At 34.9% G+C, this 23,141-nt stretch overlaps 1 protein-coding gene across 1 annotated transcript in view; it reads left to right on the forward strand.

Moving 5' to 3' along the window:
• Nucleotides 1-21,985, forward strand: part of LOC132549762 (valine--tRNA ligase-like) — a 37,340-nt gene extending 15,355 nt beyond the window's left edge. The window contains exons 5-27 of the mRNA XM_060213721.1: nucleotides 46-210; nucleotides 462-543; nucleotides 901-1,020; nucleotides 1,576-1,684; nucleotides 3,003-3,182; nucleotides 3,372-3,496; nucleotides 3,860-3,963; nucleotides 4,494-4,575; nucleotides 5,068-5,144; nucleotides 5,349-5,439; nucleotides 6,055-6,160; nucleotides 6,406-6,476; nucleotides 6,882-7,007; nucleotides 7,386-7,490; nucleotides 8,120-8,188; nucleotides 8,597-8,675; nucleotides 11,291-11,418; nucleotides 11,697-11,852; nucleotides 12,190-12,396; nucleotides 14,097-14,211; nucleotides 14,632-14,804; nucleotides 17,750-17,899; nucleotides 20,554-21,985. Coding sequence (XP_060069704.1) covers nucleotides 46-210; nucleotides 462-543; nucleotides 901-1,020; nucleotides 1,576-1,684; nucleotides 3,003-3,182; nucleotides 3,372-3,496; nucleotides 3,860-3,963; nucleotides 4,494-4,575; nucleotides 5,068-5,144; nucleotides 5,349-5,439; nucleotides 6,055-6,160; nucleotides 6,406-6,476; nucleotides 6,882-7,007; nucleotides 7,386-7,490; nucleotides 8,120-8,188; nucleotides 8,597-8,675; nucleotides 11,291-11,418; nucleotides 11,697-11,852; nucleotides 12,190-12,396; nucleotides 14,097-14,211; nucleotides 14,632-14,804; nucleotides 17,750-17,899; nucleotides 20,554-20,619 — 2,686 coding nt within the window. The 3' untranslated portion in view covers nucleotides 20,620-21,985. The remainder of the gene's footprint in view (nucleotides 1-45; nucleotides 211-461; nucleotides 544-900; nucleotides 1,021-1,575; nucleotides 1,685-3,002; nucleotides 3,183-3,371; nucleotides 3,497-3,859; nucleotides 3,964-4,493; nucleotides 4,576-5,067; nucleotides 5,145-5,348; nucleotides 5,440-6,054; nucleotides 6,161-6,405; nucleotides 6,477-6,881; nucleotides 7,008-7,385; nucleotides 7,491-8,119; nucleotides 8,189-8,596; nucleotides 8,676-11,290; nucleotides 11,419-11,696; nucleotides 11,853-12,189; nucleotides 12,397-14,096; nucleotides 14,212-14,631; nucleotides 14,805-17,749; nucleotides 17,900-20,553) is intronic.
• Nucleotides 21,986-23,141: the final 1,156 nt, after the last annotated feature.

The following is a 23,141-nucleotide window of genomic DNA, read 5'->3' on the forward strand; positions in this document are numbered from 1 at the left end:
AATTATATTAAGTGTCTACTTTCACTTTCCAATGAATGAACACAGGAATAGAATGAATGGGAAGATGACACTATGGAACCCTGGCTGTGACCATGCTGGAATAGCTACACAAGTTGTTGTAGAAAAGAAAATCAAGAGAGAGAGAAATCTTACACGCCATGACTTGGGCCGAGAGAAATTTGTAGATGAAGTTTGGAAATGGAAAAATGAGTAAGATAAAGATATGGATGTTAACATCTGATATCTTATTGAACATGTGTTAAATTCTAACATCAAATTCTTTGATTTTAATTTGTTAACACAAAATTGGATGGAAACTTTTAAACATTTTTAATGAAAAGTTTTCTTGCTGTTTTTATTTGTTAAGATATGACATAAAATAACCATTATTGGTAAATACTGCTGAAGAACCGAGATTTTATTATCTGTTAAATAGAGTGTCTGTGAAATTATGTTTGTAGGAAGGGCGACCGTATATACCATCAGCTGAAAAAGCTAGGAGGATCGTATGACTGGGACAGGGCCTGTTTCACCATGGATCCTGTAAGTTCTTGAGATGTGTATAAATTAGCATTCTAGTTTCCTATTGTACCCCACCCCTGATATTATAATGTAATCAACATGTCATTGTTTACACCTGATACAATGATAACTCTCCTTTATTGATTTGAAGAACTATGATTTCATTGTAATTCCTGTATCACTTTTAAAAATCTAAGACCTAGACTGGTTTCCATGATAGCATTAATCAAATTCTTTGTTATTTTTGAAAAAAAACTGATAGATTATGCCCAACTTTCTAACTTGCACTTTTATATTCAGAATTTGATCAGATTTAAAAACCATGTGAAAAGCATCATTGAGTACTTTACTTGTTAACATTTTCATAATTTTTGACAGAAATTGGTGCGGGCAGTGTCCGAAGCATTCATAAAATTACATGAAAAAGGACTGATTTACCGTAGTGTTCGTCTGGTCAACTGGTCCTGTGCGCTCAATTCAGCCATCTCAGAAATTGAGGTAAGTGTTAAGTGTTAATGTTTGTCAGCCGTTAATGTTTGTCAGCCATTAATGTTTGTCAGCTGTTAATGTTTTTCAGCCATTAACATTTGACAACTGTTAATGTTTGTCAGTCATCGGCTGTCACAACTGACTTTAGGTCTGATATAAGAATAAAAAAAATGGTCATTACGAGTTATCAAGCCTAGATTTAGACCACAATATATAACATTCATTTAACTGTATTAAAGCTTAATTATCTCCCTTTACTACTGGAGCTCACAGGCTTCCATATAATTTAGAATAACAATGTTATAAGATCTATCTTCCCAAATGTTCCTGATTTTCTGTCCTAACCTTTGGAGTAAAAATTGATGTAGAATTAATTTTATCAAGTTTACTTTTATTTCCCTTTACTACCAAAACAAAATGGCATGATCATATACATATGTACTGAAATCACTAGATGTAAATCCTAGTATTTTCACCCCTCCAATTCAGAAGTGTGTCCCTAACTAAACTGATGAGGAAACATTTGTCTCTGCTGATACACATTGATTACTAACCTGTTTACAGGTAGATAAAAAGGAAATCTCGGGCCGTACCATGTTACCAGTAGCGGGATATAAGGAAAAGATCGAGTTTGGAGTCATCGTTTCCTTTGCCTACCCAGTGGAAGGCTCAGGTAACCATCACACAATATGTTAATTTTCAGAATTATTTCTACACACCTGTGTTGATTGAACTCTTATGTGAACATTTTTTGTTCACATTTTTTTTGTTAAAGATTCCTTTTATATGTAATACAAAGTATAAATCTTTGTTAAATCTTTATCTTTGAGATGATTTTGATTTGGCCTCTGAGATATGTATATTTACAGTAAGTTCTGGCGCCTGGGAGTCAAGTACAGGTTCTTGTTTATTCTGTTGTGATGACAGTCAAAATAAAGTTACATTAAAATTATTTCACACTGATACATGTAGAATTAGCAGAATTCACATTAGAGAGATTATATAGAAGATATGGTATTTCAAGAAAATGTGGTAATAAAAGAAATTTGACATCAATAAATGTGATATTATCTAGTGTCAATAAATGTGATATTATCTGTCATCAGTTGATGTGATATTATCTGGCATCAGTTGATGTGATATTATCTGGTATCAATAAATGTGATATTATCTGTCATCAGTTGATGTGATATTATCTAGTATCAATAAATGTGATATTATCTGTCATCAGTTGATGTGATAGTATCTGGCATCAGTTGATGTGATATTATCTGGTATCAATAAATGTGATATTATAATGTGATATTATCAATAAATGTGTCGGATATTATCAGTATCAATAAATGTGATATTTAAATCGGATATTATCTGGTATCAATAAATGTGATATTATCTGTCATCAGTTGATGTGATATTATCTAGTATCAATAAATGTGATATTATCTGTCATCAGTTGATGTGATAGTATCTGGCATCAGTTGATGTGATATTATTTGCTATCAATAAATGTGATATTTAAATCGGATATTATTTGGTATCAATAAATGTGATATTTAAATCGGATATTATTTGGTATCAATAAATGTGATATTATCTGGTATCAATAAATGTGATATTATTTGGTATCAATAAATGTGGCATCAATAAATGTGATATTATCTGGATATTATTATCTGGCATAAATGTGATAATAAATGTGATATTATCTGGTATCAATAAATGTGATATTATCTGGTATCAATAAATGTGATATTATCTGCTATCAATAAATGTGATATTATCAATAAATGTGATATTATCTGGTATCAATAAATGTGATCAATAAATGTGATATTATCTGGTATCAATAAATGTGATATTATCTGGCATCAATAAATGTGATATTATTTGGTATCAATAAATGTGATATTATCTGGCATCAATAAATGTGATATTATCTGGCATCAATAAATGTGATATTTTTTTGAGATGAAAACATGTTGTGTTGACAGATGAAGAGATTGTTGTGGCCACCACGCGTATTGAGACAATGCTGGGGGACACCGGTGTAGCTGTGCATCCTGAGGATGACCGATATAAACACCTTCATGGCAAGTTTGTGACTCATCCCTTCGTTGACCGACGTATGCCCATCGTTTTAGATGACTTTGTAGACAGGAACTTTGGAACAGGTACGTTTCTTCACACACAAAATGAGAACATTGGTGGTGAAAACATTCATTTGTTGACAAATCACATTTGATTACGGATTGGAATGGCACTTTATGAGCCTCCTTAAAAAAGAAAAGTTTCAAAGTGTACATTTGATCTATTGTAATGAAATGTCTGATATCTTGATAATGTATCTGTGTGTTATATAGGCGCTGTGAAGATTACACCAGCACATGACCACAATGATTATGAGGTTGGTGTACGCCACAACCTGCCTTTTCTCACCATCATTGATGAAAAAGGCAACATGACTCCTGACTGTGGAGAATTTGCTGTAAGTTATTACTAAAAAGTCTAAACTTGTTTTAAGTCATTCATTTGAAGGTCATAACATTCTCTTGGTCATCGATTTTAAGGAAAAGGTCACTAAATTAAAAGTCAAAATTGATCTTCAGCTAGTGTTTAGATAGGGATTGGCATTGTATAAACAGATATACACTCATATCAGTCTTAGTTCGGGGCAGATTTGCTATATTATGGCTTAATTGATTTTAATAAAAGTATAAGACATATTTTTCATTTTCTCAAAATCATGCTTATTTTCAGTTAAAAAAGTGATTGAAAATCTGTGATGTAATTAACACATTTATAATAAATGTATGTAAGAGGGATGATCACTTTGAATTGATGTTTCCAGGGTATGAGGCGGTTTGAGGCAAGGAAAGCTGTCCTAGAGGCTCTCAAGAACAAAGGATTATATAAGGAGACCAAAGAAAACCCCATGGTTGTTCCTATCTGCAGGTAGAGATTTTAAATAATCAGTTTTTTGTAGACTTTTATGATTAACTGAAATAAACAAAAATATATGACATGTTTGAATGGTTTTATTTGTGAGAAAAAAATTGTGTTTCAGAATTGATGATGTTCTTTAATGAAATTTCCTCAAAATGTTTCCCTGTGTTGTCAAAGTAGTATTTGTGAAAAGAAAGCTGAAAAGTGACTTTGTTAAGAAATTATAGTAAATTCATGTAGTCTCCTTAGACTGATTATTAAGACATTGGTTAAGGAAACATTTCCAACCCATATATCTGACGTCATATTTACATAACTTTACTGTTGAGAATGTCTGTTGACGAGATATTTACCTTACTGATCTCGAACCTTGTGTTGTTGTACACTTCTTAAACAAGATTTTAAAAAGGTTTCAAAATTAAAGGTTGCTTATTGTTGTCATGTAGCAAACATGTGTCCTTGATGTTCTTTGGGTGAGTATATATGTCTTGTGTGGTAGAAGTTCATCCAATACATGTCCTGTTGCTATGATATTACAGTCGCTCCAAAGATGTGATTGAGCCCCTTTTGAAGCCCCAGTGGTATGTCAGTATGCAGTCCATGGCTGATAAGGCTGTGAAGGTAGGTAGTTCACATGGACTCGAGGATCAGGTGATCTTATGTCATAGCGTCCATCTGTCATCAACTTATCTTTTAAATGGCTACTAATCGAGAAAATGGACTATCACCTTATTATGGCATCAGTCATGCATCATTTCAGAACCTTATTGATCCTACTGATTGTATTCATGACAAATTGTTGTATTATATTGTTAGAGGTATTTTCTATGAGTTATTTGTTTCCATTTTCTTCATCCAGAGAAAATGGTATACAAACGTTCACCTCAGAATCTCGACCAAATGCATGTTTTACTTGATACCAGTTCAAAATGATCAAAGATGGCTGTTTGGTTCTCTGATTGGCTTTAACGTTTTAAGCTTTGAGGAATGATGGGTAAACTTGTGGTAATGCTTTGATGGGATTCAAACATTAGACACTCTTATTGATGTTTTAATATCAAATTCTCTCTTGTCATTGACCAACGCAGTTGTCACATTTTGCGTTTTGTACAGGCTGTGAGAGAAGGGGAGCTGAAATTGATCCCAAACACGCATGAAAAAACATGGTACAACTGGCTTGAGGATTCCAGGTAAAATGGTCACTCATACATACAGTCAAGGCCAATCCACAAGTCCTGTATCGTATATAAAAGATAAGAATTTTGGTGATATGATCAACATTGGAGAGATAATCATTTGATATCAATATTGGAGACAAGCTAATATCGCAGATTATTTTTTTAATCACGGTAATATTTCCAGATACCTAACATTTCATTTTCTTTCTTTTTAAGGGACTGGTGTATATCCAGACAGCTGTGGTGGGGACATCGTATACCAGCTTACTTTGTCACTGTTGATGATCCATCAATTCCTCCAGGGGAGGTAAGTCATTGTTATCCATAAGGGATGGCACTACTGTAAATAAGTTGTTTGAAATAATGTAAGAATTCACTTATAATTACTTTTATTAAACTGATGATAGTGCTGAAACCATCTTTATCCAGCAGTAAACTTAGGATGGAGTCAACATTTGTTGGTAATACTAGGCAGCATTATATACATATAAAATGACTGGATTTATCAGACATTGGTACGTTGTTGTATTACTATACTTTCATTTAAAGCTGTCAATCAGGTATATGAAACATTGTACTCTAAATGTAAGAATGATCTCTGCTTTATAGTTGTCTACTTCAGAGATCTGATAAATATTGTTTGTTTATGTTGGGAATAGTTCAAGGGTATTGAATTTTGCCCACTGCCACCATCAGCAGTAAACAGTGCATTCTATACCTTGATATACATGTACAAGGGTATATATGTAACATTAACTTTTTGAGATTCTGAGTATTTGTGCTGAATTTAATCACTGTAAATATAGCATAATGAAAATCCCTGTGAATATTATCAACTAGACAGTATTTTACACAGTGTTATGCCCTCGGTATTCTATGAACTTTATACGTCTATGTAACTTATGTAACTTTCCATACCTAGGACACGGATGAGAAATACTGGGTAAGTGGACGATCGGAGGAGGAAGTCAGGCAAAAAGCTGCTGAACGTTTTAAGGTCAGCGAGGACAAGATATCACTGAAACAAGGTCAGTTCACAGAAACAGGAAGTCACTGTTTCAATGTTATAAAATCAGTATGTTTCTTCAGAATAAGTCAGCCCTAACACTTAAATCTCCAACTTTAACATATTCACAGGCCAGGAGACAACATCACTATGTCACAAGTAAATGCTGTTTGTTACATTTGTAACTAACTAAAAATTCAATTAGGATTTCTGAGCCACTTTTTGTATAGTTATCATTTATCTGGTAATGGTTTGTGTTTTGTTTAGACGAGGATGTATTGGACACCTGGTTCTCGTCGGGTATTTTCCCATTCTCCATCTTTGGTTGGCCAGATCAGGTATGATATATTGATTATTTTACTAATTAGATCATAGAATGTAATGTAAGCTTGTAGCTTGTTTTCTAATACTTTTTCATATTCTGTATTTGTATTGAAAGTTGTAATGTTTGAATGCTGTAAATTTAAAATATCACAAAATTAAGTTACTGATGATCAGACATTTTTAGAGTTTTATTTGATAATTTGTATACACCCTGTCATACCTTGTGCTCTAGTGCTGTAAGAATCAACCCAATTAGTTATCAGTAAGAATCAGTATACCTCGCACTTAATAAGGAATATTTTTTTATCAATTTATCACTGGATCTGTTCAAGACAGTGGATTGTAGTTAAAAGAATGATTTGAAGTTTTATTATAAAGTCATTGTATGTGCTTTTTACATGTGACTTTTGTTTTTACAGACAAATGAACTAAAAGCGTTTTATCCAGGCACCCTGCTGGAAACTGGCCATGATATTATCTTCTTCTGGGTAGCCCGTATGGTGACTATGGGTCTGGAGTTAATGGACAAGCTTCCATTTAAAGAGGTATGGTTCAGTGAGAAAGTATGATGGCTTATTATTATTATTGTACAACATTGTAGGTTTTATGATGCAAGATCTTACACAGGACAACAGACATAATTACAAGGATCAAAAAAGAATTTATCAATAAATTATTACACGTTGATTTTATTTTTCAAAATTTACAATGTTATATATAGCTCATTCTATTTCCTAGTCCTCATCAACGACGATACTTAGTTTTTCTCTTTAAAATTGTTTTAAGTAGCTGGTTAATATTTCAAGCCGTCCGTGATAATGTTATGTTCTGACACTTCAAAATTTAACATGTCACCATTGTTTACACTCATGCTCATGAAAAAATAAAAAACATTTAAGCATTGTGGATTGTTTATCTTACAGGTATATCTTCATGCAATGGTGAGGGATGCTCATGGAAGAAAAATGTCCAAATCTCTGGGCAATGTCATTGATCCAATTGATGTCATCAACGGAATCTCCTTACAAGTAAGAACAGACCTTCATGATTTGATGATGTATATTAGAGTTGGACCAATCTGTGCTGCCATGGTGTTGTCCTTGACAATTTACTCTAATTGCTCTGGACAACATGAAATGTAGCTCCCTTAGTTTGTTCATTTAGGTTTCCAGGAGCTATTACAAGGAGACTCTGCATCAATTACCTTGGCTGTTTACAGGGTGATAAGCCCTACAAACAAGCATTAATTGGGAAGATGGAGTTAGAAATGTGATCACCTTCATGTTTCATGAAATAGTAGATTCACACTGATCAATTGTTCTCAACTTTTCATTAGGAAAATTAATGACTCCGTGGTTTCTTGCATGACACACTGTAAAAGAGAGGTGATGACAAGAAGTCATCATTGTAACATTTAATACAAATAATATTTCTGATTTCTTAAACATTTTCATAAACACTTCAGGAAGGTGTTAAATTTAGTTTCTGTTGTAATTAAAAACAAATACTCTTTCAGAGTGGAACAAATTAAGATCTAAGAAAATCTAAATACTTGGTTATAGATTTATTGTATTTTGATGCCCACATTCTCTTCAATACCAAAACAGTTATATATTTTGCAAACTTTCTGACTAATGATATGTTTCAACTTTCAAAGGAACTTCACAAGCGTCTGGAGGATGGAAACTTAGATAAAAAGGAAGTATTAAAGGCACAAGAGGGACAGGTAAGATGTTTATACTTTCAAGTTTCTGTTTTTCAAAGTCATAGCGACATAGAGATGTTTTAAATGATAATGCTATGACCATTACACTATAGCGCGCTTCATTAAATTTGCCTTTTTCCAGTTGGCATTCATAAGCCCATGAATGCCAATTAAAGCAGTTCATTGCTTAAGTGACATGGAGACCATTTGAAATCATAAGGTTATGACCCCTACATTGTCCAATTAAATCCTGCTTTAATTAGAATCTTTCACCACTTTGTTTATTTATGTTAGTCAACATTTGTTGCAACCTTGATACATTATAACTTTTTGAGAATTTGATACTTTAGTGTAGAAAAATATGAAAATTTATTTACTCTAGAGATTTTTCAATACTTCACTATATCTCACCGTGTTTTTGTTCTATAGAAAGCTGACTACCCCAATGGCATCCCAGAGTGTGGTACAGATGCTCTTAGATTTGCACTTTTAGCCTACACAGCCCAAGGTGAGTGTTAATGATAGTACCATTATCATAGTATCTGTAGCAGGTTTCAAATGTTATTTTGGTTCCAAGGAGCATTTTGCATGGTATCTGCCATAGGTATGACTATTTATCTATCAATATAGATACATAATTTATATAAAAAAAAAGGATTTATTCATTGACATTAACATGAAATAATTAGAGATTTTCTGTGCACTTTTATAAACTAAATTTAAATAAAGTAGTCATGTAGGATTATAAGTTCATGGTTATCAATGCTTTAATGTTTTAAGGCATGAAATGTGTTATTACAGGTCGGGATATAAACCTGAATGTTTCAGTCCTCAGCTGTTAAAGCTGTTAAATGTGTGTAATTACAGGTCGGGATATAAACCTGAATGTTTTAGTCCTTGGCCATGAAAGTTGTGTCAAGTTTATACTATAAGTATGATGTGTGTAATTACAGGTCGGGATATAAACCTGAATGTTTTAGTCCTCAGCTGTTAAAGCTGTATTAAGATTACACTATAAGTATGGTGTGTGGATATAAACCTGAATGTTTTAGTCCTCAGCTGTTAAAGCTGTATTAAGATTACACTATAAGTATGGTGTGTGTAATTACAGGTCGGGATATAAACCTGAATGTTTTAGTCCTCAGCTGTTAAAGCTGTATTAAGATTACACTATAAGTATGGTGTGTGTAATTACAGGTCGGGATATAAACCTGAATGTTTTAGTCCTCAGCTGTTAAAGCTGTATTAAGATTACACTATAAGTATGGTGTGTGTAATTACAGGTCGGGATATAAACCTGAATGTTTTAGTCCTCAGCTGTTAAAGCTGTATTAAGATTACACTATAAGTATGGTGTGTGTAATTACAGGTCGGGATATAAACCTGAATGTTTTAGTCCTCAGCTGTTAAAGCTGTATTAAGATTACACTATAAGTATGGTGTGTGTAATTACAGGTCGGGATATAAACCTGAATGTTTTAGTCCTCAGCTGTTAAAGCTGTATTAAGATTACACTATAAGTATGGTGTGTGTAATTACAGGTCGGGATATAAACCTGAATGTTTTAGTCCTCAGCTGTTAAAGCTGTATTAAGATTACACTAAAGTATGATGTGTGTAATTACAGGTCGGGATATAAACCTGAATGTTTTAGTCCTCAGCTGTTAAAGCTGTATTAAGATTACACTATAAGTATGGTGTGTGTAATTACAGGTCGGGATATAAACCTGAATGTTTTAGTCCTCAGCTGTTAAAGCTGTATTAAGATTACACTATAAGTATGGTGTGTGTAATTACAGGTCGGGATATAAACCTGAATGTTTTAGTCCTCAGCTGTTAAAGCTGTATTAAGATTACACTATAAGTATGGTGTGTGTAATTACAGGTCGGGATATAAACCTGAATGTTTTAGTCCTCAGCTGTTAAAGCTGTATTAAGATTACACTATAAGTATGGTGTGTGTAATTACAGGTCGGGATATAAACCTGAATGTTTTAGTCCTCAGCTGTATTAAGATTACACTAAAGTATGATGTGTGTAAAGCTGATATTAATGATTACACTATAAGATTACATGGTGTGTGTAATTACAGGTCGGGATATAAACCTGAATGTTTTAGTCCTCAGCTGTTAAAGCTGTATTAAGATTACACTATAAGTATGGTGTGTGTAATTACAGGTCGGGATATAAACCTGAATGTTTTAGTCCTCAGCTGTTAAAGCTGTATTAAGATTACACTATAAGTATGGTGTGTGTAATTACAGGTCGGGATATAAACCTGAATGTTTTAGTCCTCAGCTGTTAAAGCTGTATTAAGATTACACTATAAGTATGGTGTGTGTAATTACAGGTCGGGATATAAACCTGAATGTTTTAGTCCTCAGCTGTTAAAGCTGTATTAAGATTACACTATAAGTATGGTGTGTGTAATTACAGGTCGGGATATAAACCTGAATGTTTTAGTCCTCAGCTGTTAAAGCTGTATTAAGATTACACTATAAGTATGGTGTGTGTAATTACAGGTCGGGATATAAACCTGAATGTTTTAGTCCTCAGCTGTTAAAGCTGTATTAAGATTACACTATAAGTATGGTGTGTGTAATTACAGGTCGGGATATAAACCTGAATGTTTTAGTCCTCAGCTGTTAAAGCTGTATTAAGATTACACTATAAGTATGGTGTGTGTAATTACAGGTCGGGATATAAACCTGAATGTTTTAGTCCTCAGCTGTTAAAGCTGTATTAAGATTACACTATAAGTATGGTGTGTGTAATTACAGGTCGGGATATAAACCTGAATGTTTTAGTCCTCAGCTGTTAAAGCTGTATTAAGATTACACTATAAGTATGGTGTGTGTAATTACAGGTCGGGATATAAACCTGAATGTTTTAGTCCTCAGCTGTTAAAGCTGTATTAAGATTACACTATAAGTATGATGTGTGTAATTACAGGTCGGGATATAAACCTGAATGTTTCAGTCCTCAGCTGTTAAAGCTGTATTAAGATTACACTATAAGTATGGTGTGTGTAATTACAGGTCGGGATATAAACCTGAATGTTTTAGTCCTCAGCTGTTAAAGCTGTATTAAGATTACACTATAAGTATGGTGTGTGTAATTACAGGTCGGGATATAAACTTGGACGTTCTCCGTGTACAGGGTTACAGATTCTTCTGTAACAAGCTGTGGAATGCTACCAAGTTCGCTCTAGGAGCCCTTGGGGAGAACTTCATACCCAACCCAACTCGAAAGGTGAGAAATATTTAAGGTCTATTTTGCATGATAGATAGAAATCTCAAACCCGAAACCCATCTCACATGACATGTGTAAGGTATCTAAAACACAAATTCACATATCAGGGTAGGACAGTTACTGGTTATTGAAAACCCAACCCTACAATTTTAAACAATTTAGTGGAAATCCTGACTCCAATCTCAGTTATTTGATCAATTAAACAAATGTCAAGAACATAAAGAAGATAAAGATATTTACCAAATCATTAGTGATCTTAATATGATAATTGTTTTCAGTTGTCTGGAAAAGAGAAGGAGATGGACCTGTGGATACTAAGTCGACTTTCCTATGCCGTGGACCAGTGTAGCTCTGGATTCCGTAACTACGAATTCCCTGCTGTTACCACTTGTTGCTACAATTTCTGGTTGTATGAACTCTGTGACTGGTATTTAGTAAGTATAATCTGTTGGCTGTTTGAACATTTTAATCTTGCTATGTACTTTTTGCCAATGCTTAAAGTCCCGATTTTGAGTGCTGTTAAAGGACTGTTAAAAAGTAGCATAATTAAGTTGTATAAAGGATGACATTTGTCCCGTTCTTTAACTAACAAGGAAGACAAATTTATAGCAGGAACTACTGCTGGATTGAAAATTATTTATGATGTATTTTGGAAACCTAACAACAAATGAAGAATTTTTATTTTCTTTGATGGGCATCTACATTACAAGGTAAAAAAAAACCCTTGAAAATACTGGAATTTTTTGTATTGATATTAATTTTGTATTATAGGAAAGCTGTAAGCCTATTATCTATGGGACAGATGAGGAGGTGAAGGACTGTACTCGACAGGTGTTATACACATGTCTAGAGGCAGGTCTCCTCCTACTCCATCCACTTATGCCATTTATCTCGGAGGAGCTGTTCCAACGTCTGCCACGACGAACTCCGACAGAACCACCCAGTATATGTGTTACGTCGTATCCACTGTCAGCAAATGTAAGTCAGCTTCATAGGAACTCACTATAAATGTTACATCTTCTCTGTACAAAACAGCATTCTGATACAATATCATCATAAAATAAAGTGTTTCTGAAATTTTATTTTATTGTTAATTAAATATTTAACACAAATGCAACTTTCTCAAAAAATACTTCATATGCATATCCATCTTTTCTGCCTGAAATATCTTAAGCAATGATGGAATTTTCATTTACAGTATTGTAACAGTTCTTAAAATTCCTGCCTTCTTCAACTTTTCCGTTGATTCAGAATAACTATGATATAAGATAGAAATCTTTGTTAGAGATCATGGCTGTTACAAATTATGGCGGTCAGAAATATGGCTGTTAGAGAACGGCTGTTAGAGATCAGCTGTTAGAGATCATGGTTGTTAGAGATCATGGCTGTTAGAGATTATGGCCGTTAGAGGTCATGGCTGTTAGAGATCATGGCTGTTAGAGGTCATGGCTGTTAGAGATCATGGCTGTTAGAGATCATGGCTGTTAGAGATCATGGCTGTTAGAGGTCATGGCTGATAGAGAACGACTGTAAGAGATCATGGCTGTTAGAGATCATGGCTGTTAGAGATCATGGCTGTTACAGGTCATGGCTGTTAGAGATCATGGCTGTTAGAGATCATGGCTGTTACAGGTCATGGCTGTTAGAGATCATGGCTGTTAGAGATCATGGCTGTTAGAGAACGGCTGTTAGAGATCATGGCTGTTACAGGTCATGGCTGTTAGAGATCATGGCTGTTAGAGGTCATGGCTGTTAGAGATTATGGCTGTTAGAGGTCATGGCTGTTAGAGATCATGGCTGTTACAGGTCATGGCTGTTAGAGATCATGGCTGATAGAGATCATGGTTGTTATAGGTCATGGCTGTTAGAGATCATGACTGTTAGAGGTCATGGCTGTTAGAGGTCATGGCTGTTAGAGATCATGGCTGTTAGAGATCATGGCTGTTAGAGATCATGGTTGCTATAGGTCATGGCTGTTAGAGATCATGGCTGTTAGAGGTCATGGCTGTTACGGCTGAGAACATGGCTGTTGATCATGGTTGTTATGGCTGAAGTCATGACTGTTAGAGGTCATGGCTGTTAGAGATCATGGCTGTTAGAGATCATGGTTGTTACAGGTCATGGCTGTTAGAGATCATGGCTGTTAGAGATCATGGCTGTTAGAGAACGGCTGTTAGAGATCATGGCTGTTAGAGGTCATGGCTGTTAAGAGATCATGGCTATTAGAGATCATCGCTGTTAGGGATCCTGGCTGCATGGCTGCTAGAGAACATGGCTGCATGGTTGTTAGAAGTCACTTATGTTAGAGATCATGGCTGTTAGAGATATGACCTAGAGATTGGCTGTCAGAAATATGTCTGTCAGAAATATGTCTGTTAGAGATCATGGCTGTTAGAGGTCATGGCTGTTATAGATCATGTCTGTTAGGGATCCTGGCTGTTAGAGGTCATTGCTGTTAGAGGTCATGGCTGTTATAGATCATGTCTGTTAGGGATCCTGGCAGCATGGCTGTTACAGGTTATGGCTGTTAGAGATCCTGGCTGCATGGTTGTTACAGGTCATGGCTGTTAGAGTTCATGGCTGCTATAGGCCATGGCTGTTAGAGATTGGCTGTTAAAGATCATATCTGTTTTAAATGATAACTGTTAGAGCTCATGGCTGAAACTGTTGTCTTTCAGTACCAGGACCGCAACTCCAACTTAGAAAAGGAGGTAGACTTTGTGCAGAATGTCATCAAAAGTATCCGTTCCATGAGGTCAGACTACAACCTAACAAACAAAAACAAAGCTGATGGTATGTATATATCATTGTCCACTTTATACTATTCTTAAACGGTTCTTACTGATTTGAATTGTAACATGATGTTTCATCACATAGTAAACCCATACAGTAATACATTTGTACGATAAAAAAACAAATTATAGGCCCCAATATATTATTTACACAAACACAATGATCTTCCAGTGGGGTTGCTCACAAATAAACCACCTGTTAACTTTGGATCTGTTTTTCCACTGAGGGTAGGGGCTCATTTGACTAATATACATTTACAATCAAACCAATCTTATATTTATATTTCAATACTGACATTACAATAACCAAACTGTAACCATTTTGCCCTAAAATTTGAATTGAATATTAAATGTTTGAAATTAAAAAATATACCATTAGTGTAAGCAAAACATGTTTTCACCATGCAAGATTTTTTTCCAGTTTACTTGAAGTGCATGGAGCAGGAGGAGGCTTCATCACTGGGTCGCTTCAGTAGTCTAATCCAGACAATGACTAACTCATCCTCCATTACCATTCTGGTGGGTGATAATCCCCCAGATGGCTGTTGTGTACAAACTGTCTCTGCGAAGTGTGAAAGTCACCTGATGCTCAAGGTAGGGCTTTCATCTTAAGATTGATGTTTGTTAACTGGGTTTATTGTCCCATGAACAGCAAGGGTAATTTTGAGGCTGGGCTTCCTTGTAGGAGCTGGTGGCTACCTCAGTGAACATTAAATTGGAGGCCCATCCCATGTCGTCCTGAGCAATTAGGTTAAAATACCCAAGGACACAACAACATCAGCATAGACCAGACTGTATCTTAGCATACTGAGGAAACACAAACCATCATGGGTAGAGAGCATCAAACTGCTCATCTTGGATCTTCTACAGAAGTTACACTCAGACCAACTAAGCTATCCCAACACATTAAGATTAATGTATGTCAATAGGACACAAATCATTACCATTAAAAAATGGTAAAAAAATGTTAAAGAAATGAAGCAGACAGAATGACATTGCTTACTCAAAATTAGTGAAAACAAGGGAAAATTATGAACAGGTTTAGAATCGAACCCTTGAAAGTGAACAAGATAAAACTACCTGTTCCTGTTGATTTCCCATAGATTCCCATAGATTGGAAAAGCAAGAAATGTTGCCATGAAAAAAAAAATGATTTCACAATAGTTAACTGAAAAGATCAATTTGTCTTAAAGCTTAATGTTTAACTTTTCCTGTTGATCTTATTATAGCCATCAATGACCAACTAAGCAGCAGTAAAATCAATATAAAGATTGACAAAGTTGGTAACCTAGGCAAATCTACCTTGTAGTCAATGATACACCAGAATAGGGATTTGAGACCACAGTACCATTGAGTATCTATATGGAAGGGGAGATAACTACCATGTAGTCACTGATACACAAGAAAGGAGATTCAGGACCTCAGTAACATTAAATACCTGTATGATATACAAGAAAGGAGATTCAGGACCTCAGTGACATTAAATACCTGTATGGAAGGGGAGATATCTACCTTGTAGTCATTAATATACCAGAAAAGTGATTCGAGATCTTAGTGACATTGAGTATCTGTATGAAAGGGGATATAAATGCCATGTAATCATAAAACACTAGAAAGGAGATTCAGGACCATAGTAACTTTGAATACCTGTATGGAAGATGGGATAACTAGTTTGTAGTCAATTATATATCAGAAAGGAAATTCTAGATTGTCGTCTCCTCAATTATCCTCAGTACTTGGGTTTAGATGTAATTTACAGATACACTGTATCAGTTTGTATAATAAATCCTTCATTTCACAAAAAAAATCAAGCAAAAACATATACTTAGATTCTGTAGTAAAATGTGGTGACAGTAATTCTTTCTTAGATGGTGACATATTTTACAGATAGTAGAGGATAAGGGACAGTTGAGTGGTGTGTTCTACAGCTTCCTGTCTACACATCTCTGTGTGATTATAGACAGGGTAGGGGACAGTTGAGCAGTGTGTTCTACAGCTTCCTGTCTACACATCTCTGTGTGATTATAGACAGGGTAGGGGACAGATGATCAGTGTTATCTACAGTACAGCTTCCTGTCTACACATCTCTGTGTGATTATAGACAGGGTAGGGGACAGTTGAGCAGTGTGTTCTACAGCTTCCTGTCTACACATCTCTGTGTGATTATAGGGTAGGGGACAGATGATCAGTGTGATTATAGACAGGGTAGGGGACAGATGATCAGTGTGATTATAGACAGGGTAGTTGACAGATGATCAGTGTGATCTACAGTACAGCTTCCTGTCTACACATCTCTGTGTGATTATAGACAGGGTAGGGGACAGATGTTCAGTGTGATTATAGACAGGGTAGGGGACAGATGTTCAGTGTGATCTACAGTACAGCTTCCTGTCTACACATCTCTGTGTGATTATAGACAGGGTAGGGGACAGATGATCAGTGTCATCTATAGTACAGCTCCCTGTCTACACATCTCTGTGTGATTATAGACAGGGTAGGGGACAGATGATCAGTGTGATCTACAGTACAGCTTCCTGTCTACACATCTCTGTGTGATTATAGACAGGGTAGGGGACAGATGATCAGTGTCATCTATAGTACAGCTCCCTGTCTACACATCTCTGTGTGGTTATAGACAGTGTAGGAGACAGATGTTCAGTGTGATTATAAACAGGGTAGAGGGCAGATGATCAGTGTGATCTACAGTACAGCTTCCTGTCTACACATCTCTGTGTGATTATAGACAGGGTAGGGGACAGATGATCAGTGTGATCTACAGTACAGCTTCCTGTCTACACATCTCTGTATGATTATAGACAGGGTAGGGGACAGATGATCAGTGTGATCTACAGTACAGCTTCCTGTCTACACATCTCTGTGTGATTATAGACAGGGTAGGGGACAGATGATCAGTGTGATCTACAGTACAGCTCCCTGTCTACACATCTCTGTGTGATTATAGACAGTGTAGGAGACAGATGATCTGTGTTGTGATTATAGACAGGGTAGTTGACAGATGTTCAGTGTGATCTACAGTGCAACTTCCTGTCTACACATCTCAGTGTGATTATAGACAGGGTAGGGGACAGATGTTCAGTGTGATTATAGACAGGGTAGGGGGCACATGATCTGTGTGATCTACAGTACAACTTCCTGTCTACACATCTCTGTATGATTATATGGTGATAACCAAAGCTGTTCATTGTTCTAGTAGAAAAAATACAAAAAAAAAAAACCAAAAAATAAAAAATTTCACTTTGAATTGATTGGTGCATTTCTATTTCCACCTCATAATGGTAAAGCCATGAATTTGATGTCAGGGTCTTTGAAGTAAATCCTTCCACTGTTGGATGCCCATGTTTGCTAAACACTTACCAAAATTTTGGTTTTGGATTCTACGAAATAAGAAAATAGAATATAGTGTTTTACTGAGATGATAACTTTGCTCCTCTTATTTTTATATTTCAAGTCATTTAGAGAAAATGGAGGTGCTTCTCTGACAATGAGAGTATTGAAAGATAATTTTTTTTTTCCTTCAGGGACTCATTGACCCTAGTAAGGAGCGGAGTAGATTAGATGGAAAGAAGACCAAACTTAGTTCACAGCTTCAGAAGCTGAAAGAGACCTCCAGCATGGCAGACTACTCCAGCAAAGTGCCTGAGGAAATCAGGAACAAAAACTCTGAAAAGGTAAAGGAAAGGTTCGATGTCACAGATTAACCCAATAACATGCAGTTCTAGGGTTCATTGAATTCCAAATATTTTCATTGCAGCTGTAAGCTATGTAGACGAGGCAATTTATGTGCCTGGCAACTTATTTATTTAACAGTTTTACGTCCACTTTTACAGCCTTTCAACCTTTCAGCTGACAAGTGTGAAATACCCTTCAACATCTGTTCAGTGACTTTGTACCAGGGTAAACATTGTATAAGACTCTGTGGGTCTGATAGAGCCAGTAGTTGACATTTAATTAACACCTAGGTTACCTTGGTCAATGTCTGTCATTCCTGCCCTGTTGTGAAATAGACTGTGTCACACCTGCCATTTTAGGCAGCTGGTCAAGACCTATACCATGCTAATGAAATGGATTTTCTTTGAAGTAGAATAGTTTACACCTGTATTCATTACCTGGATTAGATTTTAGGAGATTGACCAGAGTAATTCACACTTATATACCTGTGTTTATTGAATAGAAAGTGTTCGTTCTTGTAATTATAAACATTGAACTATTAAAGGATTTTACCTGACAGCCAGGTTATATTTAAGAGATAGTATGCTTGTTTTGATGCATAAACTGGAGATAAGATAATGAATTTAAGTTTGAACACAAGAAGCAGTGGAGTGTTACGACAACATAATTCATCTCCAGTATATGCATAAAAACAAATATAATATCTCCATTCAAAATCATCACAATATCAAGAAAATTCAACATAAACCAAGACCTGCACAATTTTGTTCAAAACGGTCCCTCACATTGTCTTACCCAATTAAAATGCTCCTTTTAATCCTTAATGACATAAAGCTCCACCTACTTCCCAGTCTAGTTGTTGATAAATCTGGATCAGGATGTAGGTAGAGGTATATAAAAAGGCTTAAAATGTTTCTCTACATGGATTATCTGTTTGAATGTGTTGCTTATACTGATTCCTGGCGTACCTGATAGTTATGTCTATCTCTGAATGGTCAAGGTATTTGTTCACCAAAGTAGATCAGTAAAACAAAGGACATCATACACACAGAGGCACCAACAAGATGACGGGAGACTCATTCATAGTTGTCACTTTCTTTCAAATTGAGATTGTGATTTATGTATCATTCTGTATAGAATTATCTAGTAAAGGAAGAATACGATACCATGTGACATGATTTTATTTAGTTGTGATAGTATAATTGAAGTTGATAGAATATATTCTATGTATATATTTTAGAATATCACCTACTATAATGATTAGGCCTAGTGTGTTGTATCTATAGACATTCTGATATTACTGATGGACTCAAAAAAATGTGTCACATAGATGATCGTCATCATATACTCACTACTTCATATTTTGATGACACAAAATGGGGACTGAAAGGTGATACAGAAATAACAGAGAGGGTACCTGGTATCTCAAATTTAGAATTTAGACATAGGATCCTAAAATGACAAGCTAGTATCTCATGTTTAGAATATTTGTTAAGGATCTAGACAAAGGACCAGGTAATGTATTATTACAACATAGATATAAGACCTGAGGTTGGCATTTTTAGGGGTTCAGTTTTCACATTGTCTCAGAATTGAATGAAATTGCAAGAGAATGAAAAGATACAATAAAATTAAAGTCAATAGATAGCATGACTTTTGTGAAAAAAATTATCTGTTTTGTTTCAAATTACAGTAAAATTGCGAAAATTAGAACAATGAAAAAACAAAACAATATCTGTGAAACTGATGAATGCTCCCCAAAAACAACTGTATTGTACACAAATTTAACAGGCTCTGAATTTGGTATACTGCACATTCTCTTAGTATGACCAATGTATACACCAAGCTTCATTATCCTAGTTTTAATGCAAGCAAAGCTATGTTCATGACACAAAATTTTAACAAAGGGCATTTACTCTGTACTGAGAGGTCATACTGACTTTAATATACTGCATTGATGTATACATCACATTTAAATTTTAAATTTCAAGTTTAAAATGCAAGCATTGTCATGCCCCGGACAAGATATTTTATTGCTTAATTATTTAAGGGTAATAACTTGCCATAGTATGATCAATGTACAATATTAGATGTAAGTTATGAGACATTTTAAACAAAATGCAATTACTCTATAATTGAGGTCAAGCACTGTACTCTATGCTAGTGTGATCAATGTATCCAATAAATCCAATTATCCTAGTTTAAATGCAAGCAATGTTAAGTTTTATTCTAGACACAAAGTGTTAACAAAGGGTGTAATTAAGGGGTTGAGGGCCCTGAATAAATCCCATTATCCTAGTTTAAATGCAAGCAATGTTAAGTTTTATTCTAGACACAAAGTGTTAACAAAGGGTGTAATTAAGGGGTTGAGGGCCCTGAATTTGGTACACTGCACAGGGGTGTAATTAAGGGGTTGAGGGCCCTGAATTTGGTACACTGCACAGGGGTGGTGGTATAATTCTGTGTCAACTGAGAACAAGATAATGGGCTGTGATTTCTTGATGTACGTTGATAATCCTTATCACTATTACTTGTTTGTTGATAGTCAGTTGACATTGTATTCTAAACAATCCACTTCATTATCTATTTACATTTTCATTGATGTAAAGGCTTTTAATATCACTCTAAATGTCTGCCTCTTTTCTTATTTCAGATGACAGAGATTTCTCTGGAAATCGAGAAACTGACGAAAGCTATGGAAACACTGGGAAAGCTATGAAAAATTTTAATACAATAGACACTGGTAAATGGATTATTAGCACTAGTCAGGTGGAAGGGAACAACAAAAAAACTGGTGAAAAATTTCCAGGAAATCTGTAGGCGTCCTGACTACAGTTTACATGGATTTACAATAAAATAACTTTAAAAGGGTTTCTCTCTTGAAAACTTGATGTATACCATTAGATATTCAAACTTCACTGTTAAGTCATGTACCATGAAAGGATTGAAGTGTTTATTGGAGAAGTACTGCACTAAGGTTGTGTTGTACCCTGTTATGTTTATGTATGCGATACTGTGTGAAGTCCCTTATGTAATTTATTTCTCTAAATAAACCCACATTGCAATATTTTGAATGTTTACAGGATGATGCTAATGTCTATGTACAGTAACTTTATGTTAGTAATGATATAACGTTCAGTCTGTTAATTAGCAGGTATTCAAACCAAATTGAAATGGTTTCGGTTTTGACAATTACAAGTGCCATTTATAAGGTAATGCAATAAAGTGACTAATCTTCAATAACTGGTTGGTTGGTTAGTTACAGTTTTTCTGTCTCTGTGACTCATCCTATCTTTAGGTGTTGTCTCATGGACAATCTGCATTCCCCTCAATTTTCAATTACTTGAAGACGTACCTCTGCTAGAGGTCAAACAGTGACTAAGTCCTTTTAGTGGTAGTTGTGAGGTGGACACCCTACCACATAGTTAGTGACAGCATTCCTCTATCTGAAGTCAGAAAAAAAAGTTTCTCACTGTGTTATCCTTTATATCACTCTCCCGTCTTCGCAGTTATCAATCTCAAGCTTTCGACCCTGGGCTCTTCATCACATATTACCTGGTATATGGGGAGAGTCTTCATTACTAGTTTGTAATCAGACCTAGTTATTAAGGATCTTTAGGTGTCTCAGCCAGGGCTGTATCTGATAACTGTCCAACACTTTACACTGAACTTTATGTGTCTCAGCCAGGGCTGTATCTGATAACTGTCCAACACTTTATACTGAACTTTATGTGTCTCAGCCAGGGCATGTATCTGATAACTGTCCAACACTTTATACTGAACTTTATGTGTCTCAGCCAGGGCATGTATCTGATAACTGTCCAACACTTTATACTGAACTTTAGGTGTCTCAGCCAGGGCATGTATCTGATAACTGTCCAACACTTTATACTGAACTTTATGGAAATTTGACCAAGTAATATCATGCAATGTACTTCAACAACACTTACTGTAACTGTCATGGTTGCTCCCTGTAGAGAATTTTTTGTACCATTATCGTACCTTTGTCTGTAGTGTCAATTCTGAGATTGGTCTGAAGGTTTCCAAATGTATCAGATGATAATCCAAATAAACTAGAACATGGACAGACTTGTAGCTTTACTCAATTTCTGCCACATTTATCCTTGGTTTGACTTTATAGGTTGCCTTTTTTTATGTGTAATTTAACCTGAGATAAATTGTTTTATGAACACTGTCATGTATGGACAGATTGGAACACTGAACACTTCAAAGTTCACTGTTACTCAGAGTGGTACCTCCAGGTACATTTTATATGTTACATGTGCATGGATCTCTTTATTATATTGTACACCCACAATACATTGTTTGAAGAAATTCTGTTTCAGTGCAGTTCTACTGAAATAAATTTGATTACAGATATACATACATATTACAGGTAAACTACTGAAATAAATTTGATTACAGATATACATACATATTACAGGTAAACTACTGAAATAAATTTGATTACATATACATACATTTACAGGTAAACTACTGAAATAAATTTGATTATAGATAGACATACATAATTCAGGTGTTCTACTGAAATAAATTTGATTACAGTTATACATACACTTTAGTAAATAAAAAAAGTGTTGTATTCATCTCCCAACAAGTACAGAATGTAAAACTTGAGAAAGTAGTATCTGAAGTCTTCATCTTCAACAGAAAGATCAGGTAGTACAATGTTTATACAATATACATGTAAAACCAAACACATGTTTCTATCTGTACAAGTTTAAGATATAATAGCTGACCTAATTAAGTAAGATGGAAGTAGAAGAAAACAGGTGTTTGAAGATTTTCTCAGACTCTTCCTAAGACATATACTCCACTGTAGGATGAAAAGAAACCACACTTGAACTTGAAATTCTATTGTTTTCTGAAATACTTTAATTTGTGAATACTTTATATTTCATAGTCTATTTATCAATATCCACATTGTAGCTTGAAACACTAGAATTGTAGCTGATTACAGCAAAAAAATTAAGCAGCTTAATAAATTCTGTTTCAATCTTTGAAAATTTTATGCTTTGAGATGTTTGGGGCTATTAAAATGTCACAAAAATATATATTACAGTGTTTTTGTTCCTTCATTGTGTAAATGTGATATTATCCTTTTCTTTCCATGTATTTTGGTAATCAGTGAAAATACTAAAAAGTATATGTTTCCCCTCCATATAAAGGGAAACAATATTAATCTTTGTCAAGGATATGAACAAACTGATGAAAAGGTAA

Source organism: Ylistrum balloti, unplaced genomic scaffold, assembly GCF_031769215.1.
Source record: "Ylistrum balloti isolate Yb309-2 unplaced genomic scaffold, AGI_CSIRO_Ybal_v1 Utg370078, whole genome shotgun sequence".
NCBI lineage: Eukaryota > Metazoa > Mollusca > Bivalvia > Pectinida > Pectinidae > Ylistrum > Ylistrum balloti.